This window comes from Camelus dromedarius, chromosome 1 (assembly GCF_036321535.1).
Source record: "Camelus dromedarius isolate mCamDro1 chromosome 1, mCamDro1.pat, whole genome shotgun sequence".
Taxonomy (NCBI): Eukaryota; Metazoa; Chordata; class Mammalia; order Artiodactyla; family Camelidae; genus Camelus; species Camelus dromedarius.
Window position 1 is genome coordinate 121,801,989 of NC_087436.1, and position 14,455 is coordinate 121,816,443.

At 49.0% G+C, this 14,455-nt stretch overlaps 1 protein-coding gene across 10 annotated transcripts in view; it reads right to left on the bottom strand.

Moving 5' to 3' along the window:
* Window positions 1–14,455, bottom strand: part of FAM193A (family with sequence similarity 193 member A) — a 147,112-nt gene that overhangs the window by 72,267 nt on the left and 60,390 nt on the right. For 7 of the 10 annotated variants that reach the window (XR_010382135.1, XM_064488653.1, XM_064488652.1 and 4 more), the window contains 2 exons: window positions 2,374–2,534; window positions 1,689–1,856 (listed from right to left, as the gene is read on the bottom strand). The exons of 1 other annotated variant lie outside the window; for it this stretch is intronic. Coding sequence is in view for 8 of the 9 variants with exons in the window: in XM_064488653.1 (XP_064344723.1) it covers window positions 1,689–1,856; window positions 2,374–2,534 (329 nt within the window). In the remaining variant the exon portion in view is untranslated. The remainder of the gene's footprint in view (window positions 1–1,688; window positions 1,857–2,373; window positions 2,535–14,455) is intronic. 2 more of the 10 variants (XM_031438692.2, XM_031438666.2) reach the window with 1 other exon arrangement.

Below are 14,455 nucleotides of genomic sequence, written 5' to 3' on the forward strand. Positions count from 1 at the left end.
GGAATTAAATATGCATTTTATCTTATTTCTTTGTCCATTTCTGTACCTTATGAATTCAATGAAGCAACCGCATGGTACTTTTGCAAACGTTATACGACCAAGATGCTGCAGCAGCTCAGCCACACACACATTCAGCAAACACGGAGCCAGTGGGGACCAACCCAGGGAAGCAGACCCTCTGCCCTCCCGATGCTTACAGCACACGCGGTTCCAGGTGGTGGCAGTCATGCGACACAAAAGGAGGTTAAGGGGACCAAGAGTGATAGGGGAGGCCCCTCGGGCTTCAGGCAGGGTGGCTTCTCTGAGACAGTGACTCTGAAGACCAGCGTGAATAATAGAAGGGAGGAAAAGAAAGCCCAAGCAAGAAAGAACATTCTAGAGAGAGAAGAGCACAAACGCCAAGGCCCCGGGGTAGGAACAGTACCAGAGCCAGTGCGGCTGGAATGCAGTGTGAGTGTGTGAGGACGGGGGAGGGGTGCAAAGCAAGAGCAGGCAGGGCTGGGGGCCGCGGAGAGGGGCGACGGCTCACCGCCCCAGCCGTGCAGGCTCCTAGAAACGGGCTCTACGGACAGCGCCTTCCTGGTGTGCACTGACACTCAAACACCCAAAAAGGGACGTTCTTAGACACAGAGACTAGGAAAAACATGTGCGTACCTCAAATAGGGGCGTGGAACTTCTCACACTCTTAAAAGCAAGTTTCATTATGAGAGTGCTGCTGTTCCCGGACCCCACAGTTCACACAGACCTTCACAACTTCTGCTGTACCATCCCTCACCTGTATTAGTACTTGCTGAACGTTTTCTTTAAACTTTCATTTCACTCGGCTTCTTTCTAAGCATTCGTAAACTGCAAAGGTTTGACGCGCAGGTTATACATTCTTCCCTAACACTCCCTAGGAAATCTAACTTCCAGAAAAGGCACACCACCCAAAACCACCTCACATAACACCAGAGGTTCACAGGCCAAACCCGAATCATCGACCAGTCATACAGCCCACAGCCCGCCCCACCCCCACCTCCACGATGCACTCCCTGCGTGGCAAATGGGGCCCCAGAGGGGCTGATTTCAAAATGTGAGAGAAAGACCAAAACGAGAACCGACCCACGGAACACCTTGCTCAAATTTATTGCTTTCATTTAGAACACTTCAAAAAAGAGAAAAAAGATGCTGCAAACTATGAGGGAGAATAACAATTATGCCTACCTCAGACTCTACATCACTGGGCACAAGGCACCTGCAGGAGCACAGATGCCACACCTAAGCCCCTCCTCCGGGAGGAGCACCCACGCCAGCAGGCCGCGGTGCCAGCTCTCCGCCCGTGCCGCCTCGCAGAGCCTCAGGTTTCTCACCTCCTAACCCGTAACTGCCTCTCCGCCTCGGGCCACTAAAGTAAGAGTGCTTGAGGAAGTGCCCAGAGCCACCCCTGGCACAAGTGCCCAAAAGGAGTGTCACTGTCTCAACACTGACAAATGACAGAAACGCTTCCACTCAAGTTTATCACACAGGTAATGAGCGGTCCAGTAGAAGGAGAATGCGACACTTGACCCAGTCTGTCTGCGGGAGGCCCGCACTGCCTGCGGGGCTGAGCTGGCGCAGTGGAAGCTCCAGCGGGTCCTGAGAGGCCCAGCCCGAGCAGAGGGAGGCCCCTGGCCACAGGGAGGGAGGGCCGGGGCCGGGGCCCCGTGTACCTATCCACGAGCTCCTTCACCCCCTCCTTGTCGGGCACCAGAGACTGGTCCTGGTCATCTGCCAGCGGGGTCCCCGCCTGGCGGTAAATGCAGCGGACCATGTAGCGCACTTCTGACCAGCAGTTCTGCAGCTGCTGAGGCTCCCGCTCCGTCTCCGCCGAAATGTCCCTGTGGGGCAGCATGACAGCACAGAGGTCAGAGTTCGTGGCCACAACCAGCATCCTCCCCGCCTCTCCCGACACCCCAGGCCTCCACACCCAGCTCCCCGTGCTGGGCGGCTGTGTGGTCTGCTGTCACCCCCAGGGAGGACAGAGGCGTGTCCCTGCACTGCCCTGCGCCCGAGCCGTCCAGGCCCTGAGGTCTCGTCTCCAGGAGCTTCCAGACCCCCTCGCATCACAGGAAGGTCCACACCACCCAGTCCCCTCCACCTCCCTGACTGTCAGCATCAAGATGCCCACCGGCCCCAGTCCCCACTCGGCCCGCAGACGCCGTCTTTCAGCCCTGCCGCCGGGGAGGGGCGTCTCTGAGGTTCTAAACACTCAGAGCCTCCCTCCCCTTCTGAGGACGAGCCCCCTCCGCCTCATCCCCTGGGCAGGAACCAAGCAGGAGCCTCTCTTCCTCAGGCGGCTGTCTTACTCTGGGGAGCGGCTCAGACGAGTGCTGTCCCATCCCCCGCGGGCCATACCTGCGCTCGCTGCAGGCCTCGCAGGCACATGCCGCATCTGAGGGGCCCGCGCCCAGCCCGGCCGGGGACAGCGGCTGAGCGCCCAGGGCCAGCCTCCCACTGCCACCGCCGGCCTCCGGCTGTGAACCCAGGGGGGAGTGCAGAAGGAAGTCTTGGCCCTGCTTCAAAGGAAACAGAACAGATTTCTTATTAACTCTTCAGGAAAATGCCTTTTAGAAAAAATGTTAAGCCTACACATTGAAAAGAAAACATTTTAACCGACACTAATTACACAGGAAACTTTCTCTGACCCCCAAGAACTTTATTTGGAAGCATCTTTTATTCTCCTTCTGGTAGTTACATCATAATCACAGGAGGGCCGGCAATGAACTTCTTTCCTACTTCAGAAAAAGAGCGATTCAACTCCCAGTGTCCTCTCAGTACTCACAACACCCACCCCAATGTCCACCCTGGCGCACCCTACCCTGCGGCGAGAGCCCCACAGTCGCCAGGACAGCACTTGGTGGAGCTGGTGGCCACTCGGAGCCCCCTGTGAGGGTGGGGGTCGCGGCCTCTCTGTGCTCAGAGTCCCATAAGCCACCACCCGCTCTGACGGAGGGACAGGAGCCAGGATCACGAGGCAGGATGCCACGGGCCCAGACCGCCTTACCTCCCATGCAGCAGCCACTGTCTAGAACACGAAGACAGCCTCGCCCCCCACCAGCTCCTTTTCCTCCCTCATCTTCTCCTGTCTCAGAACCCGATCCCACCACCCACCCAGCCGCCACCTTGTCCCTCGGGGACGGGGCCCAGAGGGGACTCTGACATCTGGGGGCACGGGCTCCTGACCCCACGTGGTGAAGAAGGGCTCACAGCAGGGCAGCCACCTCCACCACCATCGCCCCCACAGCCTGCAGAGGGCGTGGCCTCGGGAGAGCTCCCGAGGGACGTGGGGTGGGCTCCTCCCCCGCCCTGGCGGGCCAAGGGAAGACCACCCGCCCCCACCCTCCGCAGCCCGAGCGGGCTCGGGCATCAGAAGCACTCCACTGCCAGGCAAAGCGCAAGGAGACTCTTCCCAGGCTGCGCGCGCCCCGTGGAGTTTGGGCACACGGACACGGGTATCTGACATTGAGACAGGAAAGCCTAGGTGGGGAGGGTGGGGACTAGTCAGAGCCTCTCCAGTGGACAGGGGTCGGGAGCAGGGGATAGCCAGCACCAGGTGGTGCCATCACGAGAACCCTACCTGAAAAGGTTCCTGCTGGATGAGCGGATCCCGAATTACAGGGGGGGCCAAGCAGGGATGGGGGTGTCATACAGTCCCCAGTAGGCAGCCTGGTGCCAGGTCCCAGCGGAGGGCTAGGAAAACCTACACCAGGGCCTCCTACAAGCGAGAGCCACCTCCCTGGGCAGCCTGTGAGGACCCTGCCCGGGCACTAAAGAGAAGCAGACAGAGCAGCAAGAATGGAAGAGCCAGAAGCACGAGGATGCAGGACCCCGCAACCGTCCCCGTCATCCACTCAGGTCAGGCGAGGAGCTCTGAACGAGGGAGACACTTGGGATTTTCCGCAGATAGGACTCGGACACCTGAAAATAAGACCATTCTGGTTCCCAAAGTGACTGGCAAGGCGACACGTCTGACAGGTGGGTCAGGGCCGTCGGACTGGGAGCAGCAGGCCCATTCACGTCAACGGAGGCGGCGACTCTCTCCTTCTCCTCCACTGTCACGCCCGGCAGCAAGGCCGTCCCCCTCCCTCCAATCCCAAGGACACCCACAACCCCCGAGGGGACGGCACACCGCCTGCCCGGACGCGAGGAGCCAGGGCGGGGTTCAGGTGTAAGTGAGGGCACGCGGCCCCTGCAAAGACACCTCCCATTCCTCCCGTGCACAAACTCTCCACTTCCTCCCGGCCTGCAGGTCTCCCACTGCCCTTGCCCCCCCTGAAGTGTGAATCCACCGAACCTCTGAAGGGCCCTGGACAGAACCCCCTCTAGCAATCAGCAGAAAGATCACCTGCTCAGGGAGGCCGGCCAACCAGCTGTCAGTGTTTGCGTCTCAGCTCCAAACCCGCCGCTCTTCGCCCTGAAGCACCGCTCCTCTGTCCTGGCCCCGTCCTGGCCCCGTCCTGGCCCCCGTACCCCTCCGCTCCCGTCTTCGGGGCTCCCACCACAGGTCTGGGTGTCGACCCCCTGTCACCAGCTAGTCAGTCTTCAAGCTCAAGGGCCCTGTTCACATCAGTGGTGAGCTGACCCCTCCTGACCCCAGTCACCCAGCCCATCTCCTCCAGCACACGCTGCTATCTGAATTCCCAGGATCTCCTGTCTTTCCCCTGTGTCCACCGGGAGAAGATCAGCTCGGTGACCCAGCGCGCCCTGCCCTCCACTGTACCCCAGCCCCAGGGGCACTGTGCACCAGCACAACGCTGCTGCCCGGCACGCGGCCGGGCTCAGAGCAGCTACCAAGAACCTGGGAAGGACCGCTTCCCGCCAGCAGGGGGCCTTTCAAAAGAGGGCGCACGCTGACCGTGTGGCCTTATACCGCTCACCCTAGACAGACTTAACTTCAGCTATTATGTCCCAAGTCCCACATGTGTCAAGAACACAACACCTGACACTGCAATGACATAACGAACAGTGTTCAGCGTCCAATGGCAAAGCTGGGAGGCAGGAAAATATGACACCAAACCTGGGGGGGGGGGCAATCAACAGAAACGGAACCCCAAATGACAGAGGTGATGCAATCAGCAGGCAAGAGCCCGAAACTGGAGACTATAAATAAACTTCATGTTCAAGAAAGGAGAGGAAAACATAGAGATGATGCGGTGAGAAACTGAATAAGCAGCAGATGGGACTTCAAGAGTGAAATGTCTTGAAAGAAAAAATTTATACAAGATAGACTTAAGACCAGAGTATCAATAAACCCGAGGACAAGTAATGAAAAATAATCCAAAATGAAGCAGAGCAAGAAACATGACTGAAAAAAAGCAAAAAGAATTTGTAAGACAAAATCAAGATGCCTTACAGGTAACCGTGTTCGAGAAGAAGGAGGCTATATGAATACATAGTTGAAGATTTCCCAAGCTTGATGAAACTGTAAAAGGACAGTGTAAGAGCTCACGTAATCCCAAGCACAATACATACAGAGCAAACACACCTGGCACACAGCGCAGCGCTGAGAGCCGGTGGTGACACCACGCCTGAGGCGCAGGCAGAGGACACCACTGACAAGGGTCTGTTAAAAGGAGGGCAAAATAAAAGCTCTCAGTCGGACAACCAGAAGCTTCCCTGCGCTACAAGAAATGTCAAATAAAGGCCGTTCCTGAGACAGGAGAACGGCCCCAAATGAAGCCACGGCTGTGTTAAGGGATGAAGACTGCCACATGTGACAAAGACATACGCCAAAGACTCTGCTCATTTCCAAAACCTTTTAAAAAGATAACTACTTACAGCAAAAATAATAAAAATCTATGGTGGAAGTTTATTATATGGGAAAAAATATGACTACATTAGCACAAAAACTGACGATACTCTGCGCACAGTGCTGTAAGGTTCTTACGCTACATGTTCAGTATACACTAATCCGTGAAAGTAGAGGTTGAAAAATTAAAGACATATATTCTAGAATCACCAAAAATTATGAAACAAGGTGATACAGGTAAGAAACCAAGAGGAGGTAAAAAAGGGTCATAAAAATTCAATTAATCCAATACATACAACTGAAACTAGCATAACGTTGTACATCAACTATACCTCAATTTTAAAAAGGTATCTATTACAACAAATGTTAAAGGACCTTCACTAGTCATTAAACCATAAGGAAAGAGAACAAAAAGAAGAAAGCAGAAAAAAAAAAGAGACCCACAAAAGATTGCTTTGGTTGTTCAAGGCCTTTTGTGGTTCCTTATAAATTTTGGAATTGTCTGCTCTAGTTCTGTGAGGAATGTCACGAGTATTTTGACGGAGGTAGCGCTGGATCTGTGGGTTGCTTTGGGTAGTGTGGCCATTTTGATAGTGTTGATTCTTCCAATCCAAGCGCACAAGAAATCTTTCTATTTCTTTGTGTCATTTCGGTTTGCAGAGAATAGATAACCTCCTTGGTGAAGTTTATTTCCAGGTATTTTGTTGATTTTGATGTAATAGAAATGTTTATGCAGGTTACAAAATTCTGGCTTTTGAAGTGAAAAAAAAAAAGTGAATGAAGGGCCACAAATGGCAAAATACCCTCCCTTCTTATGGGTGAGTTGTGTTCTATTACGTGTATATATGCTGCATCTTCATTATCTATTCCACTATTGATGTGCACTTGGGGCGCTTCCATATCTTGGCAATCATAAATAATGTTGCTGTTAATAGCAGGGTGTATGTATCTTTTTGAATTAACTCTTATTTTGTGGTTGGCCTTATTCCTTTGATAACTATGAAAGCTAAAGCTCTAAACGTTCTTAGAAACAATGAACAGTACATATATGTAAGTTAAAAAATACATGTGCAGTAAAAAAAAAAAGAAAAGAAATGAGCTATCAAGCCATGAAAGACATAGAAAAAACTTAAAAGACATTACTAAATGAAAGAAGCCAGTCTGAAAAGGCTACAAACTGTACGATTCCAACCAAAGGACATTCTGGAAAACGCACAGCTACAGAAACCATAAAAAGATTGTGGTTTCCAGGGGTTTGGACAGAGGGAGGGAGGGAGGGATGAGCAGATGGGGCACAGGATTTTTAGGGCAATGAAGTTATTCTGTATGATACTACAGTGGTGGCTACATGTCATCATGCATTTGTCAAAACCCACAGAATGTACAACATCAAGAGTGAACCCTCATGTAAACTATGGACTTTGGTTGATGATAATGTGTCCATGCTGGTTCACCAATTGTGCCAAATATGCCACATTGATGAGGGATGCTGAGTGCAGGGGAGCACATATGTGTGGGTGGGGAGGGCTATGTGCAAACACTCTGTATTTTCTGCTCAATTCTGCTGTGAACCTGAAACTGCTCTAAAAAATAATAATAAAAATAAAATAAAATAGTACCTAGAAAATACTCCAAAATATTTGGAAGTGAAAAAACATACTTCTAAATAATTCATGGGTCAAAGAATAACTCATATTAAGAGCAATTAAAATATTTTGAACAGAATGAAGAATACAAGTTACCAAAATTGTGGATGCAGCTAAAGGAATGCTTAGAGAGAATTCTATGGAATTAAACACACATAACAGAAGAAGGTTTCAAATCAATGATACAAACTTCTACCCTAAAAAAACCAAAAGAATAATAAATTAAGTGTAAAGAAAGAAGTAGTAAACCTAACAACAGAAATTAATGAAATAGAAAATGGAAAGTCAAGGAAGGCAAAATGTGGTTCTTTGAAAAGAACCAACAACAACAAAAAGATAAACCTCTAGCCAGGTTATCGGGGGGAAAAAAAGAGACAGAAACAAAACTAAAGCAACCTATAATAGGAATGAAAGCCACACAATCATTACAGAGCCTACAAAAATTAAAGACAAGGGAATATTCTGAACAACTTCATGCCACTACATTCGACATAAAATGGGCAAATTTCTCCCCACCCCAGTTTAACTGAGATATAATTGACACACAGCACTGTGTACATTTAGAATGTACAGCATAATGACTTACATGTATTGTGAAGTGATTATGCAACTTCTTTAAACACAAAAATTAACAAGTCTCACTCATGAAGTGAGACCACTGCTACCAAGTGCATTGGACGCATAGTTCAAAACCTTCCCAATATTGCCAACTCCAGGTCAAGACAGCTTCACTCATGAATTCTACCAAACTTTTAAGGTAGAAATAATAACAATTCTACCCAAACTCCTTCAGAAAATTAAAGAAGGGAGAATACTTCCTAGTTCATTCTAAAAGGTACTCATTACCCTGATACCAAATCCACAAAAGATATTGTCAGATAAGAAACTTAACAGACTAATACTCTTCATGAACACAGAGTAATAGTTCTTACAAAGCATTAGCAAATCCAATGCAGCAAAACCTACAGAAAAGAGAATGCATCACAATCAAGTGCGGATCATCCCAGGAATGCAAAAGCCACTCCACAATTCAGGAATCACTATAATTAATTTTATTAACAAACTAAAAAAGAACTCTATGATCATCTCAATAGATGTACTAGAATTTGACAAAATTAAATATCCATTCACAATAACTCTCAGCAAACTGAAAACAGAAGTAAACTTCTTCAGTCTGGTCTCTAAAATCCTACACCCAACATTACACTTAATTGTGAAAGACTAAATGCTTTCCCCCAAGACTGGGAACGGGGAAGGACATCTGCTCACATCACTTCTTTTCATGAGGGCTCCAGCCAACGGAATAAAGCAAGGAAAAAAAAAAAAAAAAGAAAAAGAAAGAAATATAGAGTGGAAAGGAAAAACTGCACTATTTATAGATGATGTGATCAACGACACAGAAAACCCTAAGGAGTCTACCACAGACCATTAAAATTAGTAAGTGAGTCTTCACAGGATACAGAAAACAACTGCATTTCTATACACTAGCAATAAACAATTGGATACTGAAATTTTTTAAGTACCATTTAAAATAGCAAGGAAAATTGTGAAATATTTTGGAAATTCTTCAATACACTTTGTGCAAAGGCCATACATTGAAGTCTACAAACTATTCTAAGAATAAAGTTAAAAACTAAATAAATGAAAATTCATCCCACATCCATGGACTGGGAGACTCTCCCCAGACTGGTCTATAGTGCAGGGTGGGCTTTTCTACAGAAACTGGCGAGATGATTCGAAACTCTACGGGGGAATGCAGAGGACCTAGAATAGCCAAAGCATTTTTTTTAAAAGAACACAGCTCGAGGACTTCTACTACCGAATTTCATTAATTTACTATAGAAAGCTTCAGGAGTCAAGGCAGCACAGTACTGGCAAAAGCATGGGTATGTATGCAGAGTGGAGGTCCAAAAGTAGACCCACACACAGAGCCAACTGACTCCTGACAAAGACGCCACAATGTTTCAACCAGGAAAAATCGCATTTTCAACAGACAGTTCTGCGACAACTGGATACCCGTGTGCAAAAAGGGTAAACATCAACCCTCGCCTCACAACAGACACAGAACTTCTCTCAAAATGGATCACAGATCAAATGTGCAAGCACAACCTATAAGACATCTAGAAAAAACACAGGGCAAAAAATCTTTACAAACCTCAGGTAGCAAAGATTTCTCATAGAGAACACAAAAAGTCCAAATCATTTAAAAATTGATGAGCTGGACTTGATCAAAACTTAAAATTTTTGAGCTTCAAAAAACAGTGTTGTATAATGAAAAGGCAAACCACACACTGGGAGAAAATGTCTGAGAAACACACCTGACAAAAAGGCTTGTATTCGGGATATATAAAGCTCTCTCACAGCTCAACAGTAAGACAAACAGGCAAGAGGTCTCAACAGCCGCTTCACCGAAGAGATGCAGATAGATGCTCAACAGCTCATTAAGAAAATGAAAATGCAAGTTAAAAGCACAATGAAGTAACACCAGAGGCCACTAGAATGGCTAGAATTAAAGATTATCCCCATCCAGCCTTGGTGAGGATGCAGATTCCAAGGGGGACTCTCACACAGGGCCAGAAAACTGTAAGCATTTTGGAAAACAGCACGATAGCTCCTCATAATGTTAATCTTACACTTATCCCATAACCCAGCAATTCCAATCCTAGGTATTTATCAAGGAGAAATGAACTCTGTCCACACAAAGACTTGTCCTCAAATGTTCACAGCAGCTTTATTGGTAACAGCCCAAACCAGGAAACACTAATGTATCTCTATTCATGAATGAAGAAACAAGTCATGGTTCACCCACAGAGCGGAACACCACTCAGAAATAGTTCCCTGATACACGCAACAACACGGGTCAATCTCAACGGCATTACGCTAAGCCAAAAAAGGCAAAGGCTACCATTCAGATCACCCTTCCATGAGGTTTGACTCAAGTTCTGTCCTCTGAACCTGACAATCTGAGGCAGCAGCGACATCAGCACAACCACTCTCAGAAAGTTCGCCACAAAGGAATTTTATATGCTCGTATTATGAACCTAGACCCAACAGGGCAAATTTGGAGATAAGGACAACTACTAGTAAACTCTTTAAACGGTCGGTTTAAATTGGAACTACATGCCTTGATTAGACCTCTGGTCATGGTAACTGTTAGAGAACCTGGCTCCTTAGCGTAAAATGCGAGACTTACATTTTAATAAGAGACAGGAGAACAGACACAAATGCTAATGTCCACAAGCAAAACAGAGCCTTTAAAATAGTCAACAGTCTTCCTTGTGACCGGATGCCTGAGTGCTACAAAGACCGCTTTAAAGAAAAGATAATTCTCCAAAGTACCATCTCCCCCACCCCACCATGCAAGACTTAAAACTATTTTTGTTACATAAATATACACAAATGTAAAATGCAGTGTAATTTATGCTTTTTAAGCTCTTTTATAACTATAAAAACCCAAGTTGGTCTATAACTTAAATATAAAAACCCATGAAAATCATTAAAATTGAAGTTAACATTATTATTTAAAAGATACAGACGGATGATTAGCTGAAACCAAACTGCTAAACTCAACACAGACCTTGTTTTGACAACTGAAGTGCAGGCAGGCTCTTTGAGTTAAGCTTGAACACCATGCATCTCTGCAAAACGTCTCAACCATTTCGCCTACTTGCCTGTGTGAATTTCTCCTGCACAGAGCAGGCCATGCCTTTGACGGCTCTTTGCTTGATTTCAGCACAGGATGTAAGTATTAAGACAACCTCTGCTCTTTCCTCAGAAGCCTTGGCAAGTAGTGCAGCCAGGCCTACCAGGTCACAGACATCGGAAGCACGGCTCTCCGAATGATCTGAACATGCCTTCCCCCATTATCAGAATACAAACAAAAAGTGCTTTAACTGTCAGAGAATTCACAGGTCCCGAACACACACACACAGCCCCAAAGTGTGAACTCTAGTGCGGGATGAGCACTGTAGACAGTCTGAAGTCTGGAAACACTCAAAGGCAGGGCCATTCCTTCATTCAAAACCACTCCCCAGAGGTGCCTGCTCTGTGCCTGGCCTGCATAGACACCCTGAGATGAGTGAGACAGGGCCAGGGCAAAGTGGTTGCAGCAGAAGTTCAGGATGGAGTGGGTGGGGGTGGGGGAGTGGCAATGAGGGCTTGGGTGCCGGCTTCCACCTTCTCCCTCAAGTGGGAAGGTCAGGCGCTGAGCCGAGCAAGCCGAGGGGGCATGGGGAGCTTGGGAAGAGAGGAGGAGGAGAGGCTCGCTCTACCTCGGGTGTAGGAACCAAGCCATGCAGATGCTACGAGCCCTTCCGTGGCCTGGCACCACCACCTGGGGAAGCGCTGTGCTGGGCGGCGGTTTCTCCAGAAATGCCCTGCGCGTGCGCACGTGTGTGTGCACGTGCGTGTGCCCGCTGAACCAGGCTCCCATCAGAGAAGTCGGGCGGCTTTGCGAGAGAGAGGGCAGAGCTGAGCCGCGGAACCTGGCTGACCCAGGAGAAAGCTGAGGCCAGAGGGACCAAATGGGGGGAAGGGATGGGAGGGGTCCGACAACCTGGCAGTGGAGGACAGTCAGGCAAGTGACCTTGGAGACACAGTCAAGTGGAATGTCTGAAACATGCCTGGGCACGACAAGGTCTAGGGATAAAAGAAACTGACAACATGGAACCGAGAGGTGGTGTCCAGAGAAAGGTCTACCGTGACCCCGGACAACAGGGCGCTTGTTAAGAAGGGAGCAGTCCAGTTCCACACCTGCTTCCAGTGGCTCAGAGCTCTCCCCCCGACGATGAGAAACAGCCTGCAGACCAGAGAGCTCGCGTGACCAGCTGGGCCGGACAGCGCAGTGAGCTCTCTGAGGACGAGGCACGCGTCGCTGGCTCACCTCCGGCTGAGGAAGGAAGGACAGACGGACGGATGGACAGCAGGCCAGAGAAAACAGCTCAGCCTGTAAGGAGTCTGCAAAGGCTGAGTGTGGCCAGTGGGACCGGCCCAGCTTGGCCCTCCTCTAGGAGCAAGGAGAAGCCTTCACTGCTAGGGTGGTGGGTGCCCCCACCTGGGGCCCAGGCCTGACCTACTGAGAAAAGGGGCCTAAACCCCTCACCTAGGAGAAAGGCCCAGACCCACACAAGCACAGGTCACGACCAAGACCCCTAGATGTACAGGCAGAACCTGGCTGCTTCGGGACAGGCGGGACTACCAGGAAAGCTGCACCTCACACCCCGGGCACAGGACTGCCCAAGATTCAGGCTGGATGAGCGAATGGAGAAAGCGCCACGTGGGAGGCTGTGCCCGCCACCACACAAAGGGGGCAGAGTGTGGAGAGACCCCTCCGGCCCACACGAGCACCAGGAGCAGTGCCTGGCACCACCGAGATCAAAGTCAGGCCAGCTCCAGTGCTGACCAGATGGACTGAGCTCACGGGCACACACAAGGCACTGCTCCTGAGTGCACACATCGGCCTCAGCCCCATGGTCGCCATGGTCTCCACATGCACTGTCGGGCCCTGCACCACATGGCGGGAGGAAACAAACCCAAGAGCCAACAACACTTAAGGAAGAAGTGACACCAACACAACACAAACTCTTCCAGAAAAGAGGAGGAGCAGGAACACATCTCAACTCATCTTACGAGGCCCTGAAAGATGTCAAGGACAAGACTTAAAGGAGCTTCATGAGCAAAGACACAGCCCTTAACCAAACGTGAGCAAATCACTCCACCAACACGTAAAAAGAGTGTCCACAGAAACACTTGAACAAGAGTGCTCACAATGGCTCGACGCAGAACAGTCCAAATCTGGAACAAGACCAATGCTGATCAATGGTGCAGGATACACAAACCGTGGTACATCTCTACAATTCATTCCACAACAAAAAGGAACACACTACAGGTGCACAGCTCTCAAAGCATTATGCCAAGGTAAAGAAGTCTGCATAACACTCTGGGAAAAGCAAATCCGTGGGGACTAAAATCTTGTCAGTAGTTATGAGGGGCTGGGAAGTAGGGAAGGGTTGTCCACCAAGGGGAACAAGGGAACTCGGGGGTGGGGGGTGTTCCATATCTTAACTGCGGTGGTGGCGGTCACACAGCTGTACAGACTTGTCAAAACTCACTGAATTACATAGACTTAAAAAATATACATATCTTATTAATTGGTTGGTTGTTTTTGTTTTGGGGGGAGAGGTAATCCGGTTTGTTTGTTTGCTTGTTTACAGAGGACGTACTGGGGATTAAACGCAAGACCCCACGCATGCTACGTACACACTCAACCGCTGAGCTGTGCCCTCCCCTCTACATAGACTTTTAAGTGGGTGAATTTCACTAAATGTAAGTTACATTTTATTTTTTAAAGAAGGCCAGCAACTGTAACCAGCTTGAACAAAGAGGCCGACTGTAAAAAAGTAACAGAAGGTCTAAGTCTACAAACATAGGGCAGCACTACACCTCTGTGGTCCCTGACATCACTCTTTCTTTGTTTTTGAGGGGGGAGGTAATTAGGTTTATTTATTTAATGGAGGTACCGGGGATTGAACCCAGGGCCACATGGATGCTAAGTACACACTCTTCTACTGTGCTATTCCCCACCCCCATCACTTGTTTGATGAGGAGAGAATTCTCATTTGTTGATCCATCATACGGGACAGACTGGGAGTCAGGAAATGGGACTCCTCTTGTGGCAAGCGCTGACAATGGGGAATTACAGGCAGTTTCAGTTGCCTCCAAGACTAGGATGAACAATAGCAACTCTCTTCCCAAAGGCACAGTCAGGCTGAGACACAAGAGCAGGGATGGAAATACGAAGAAAACACAGTACAGTTCAGGAAGCAAAGAGAATGTGTGAGCCAGCGGGGAGACTTAAGAATGCTGACGGGAAGTGAACAGGGAACAAACTAGTGTCAGTGATACTGAACAGCCTTCCACTAATAACTGGAAAAAAGGTGCAGCCACTATGGAAAACAGTATGGAGATTCCTTAAAAAACTGAACAAAGACTTACCCCATAAGCCAGCAATCCCACTCCTGGGCATATATCTGGAGGAAACTAT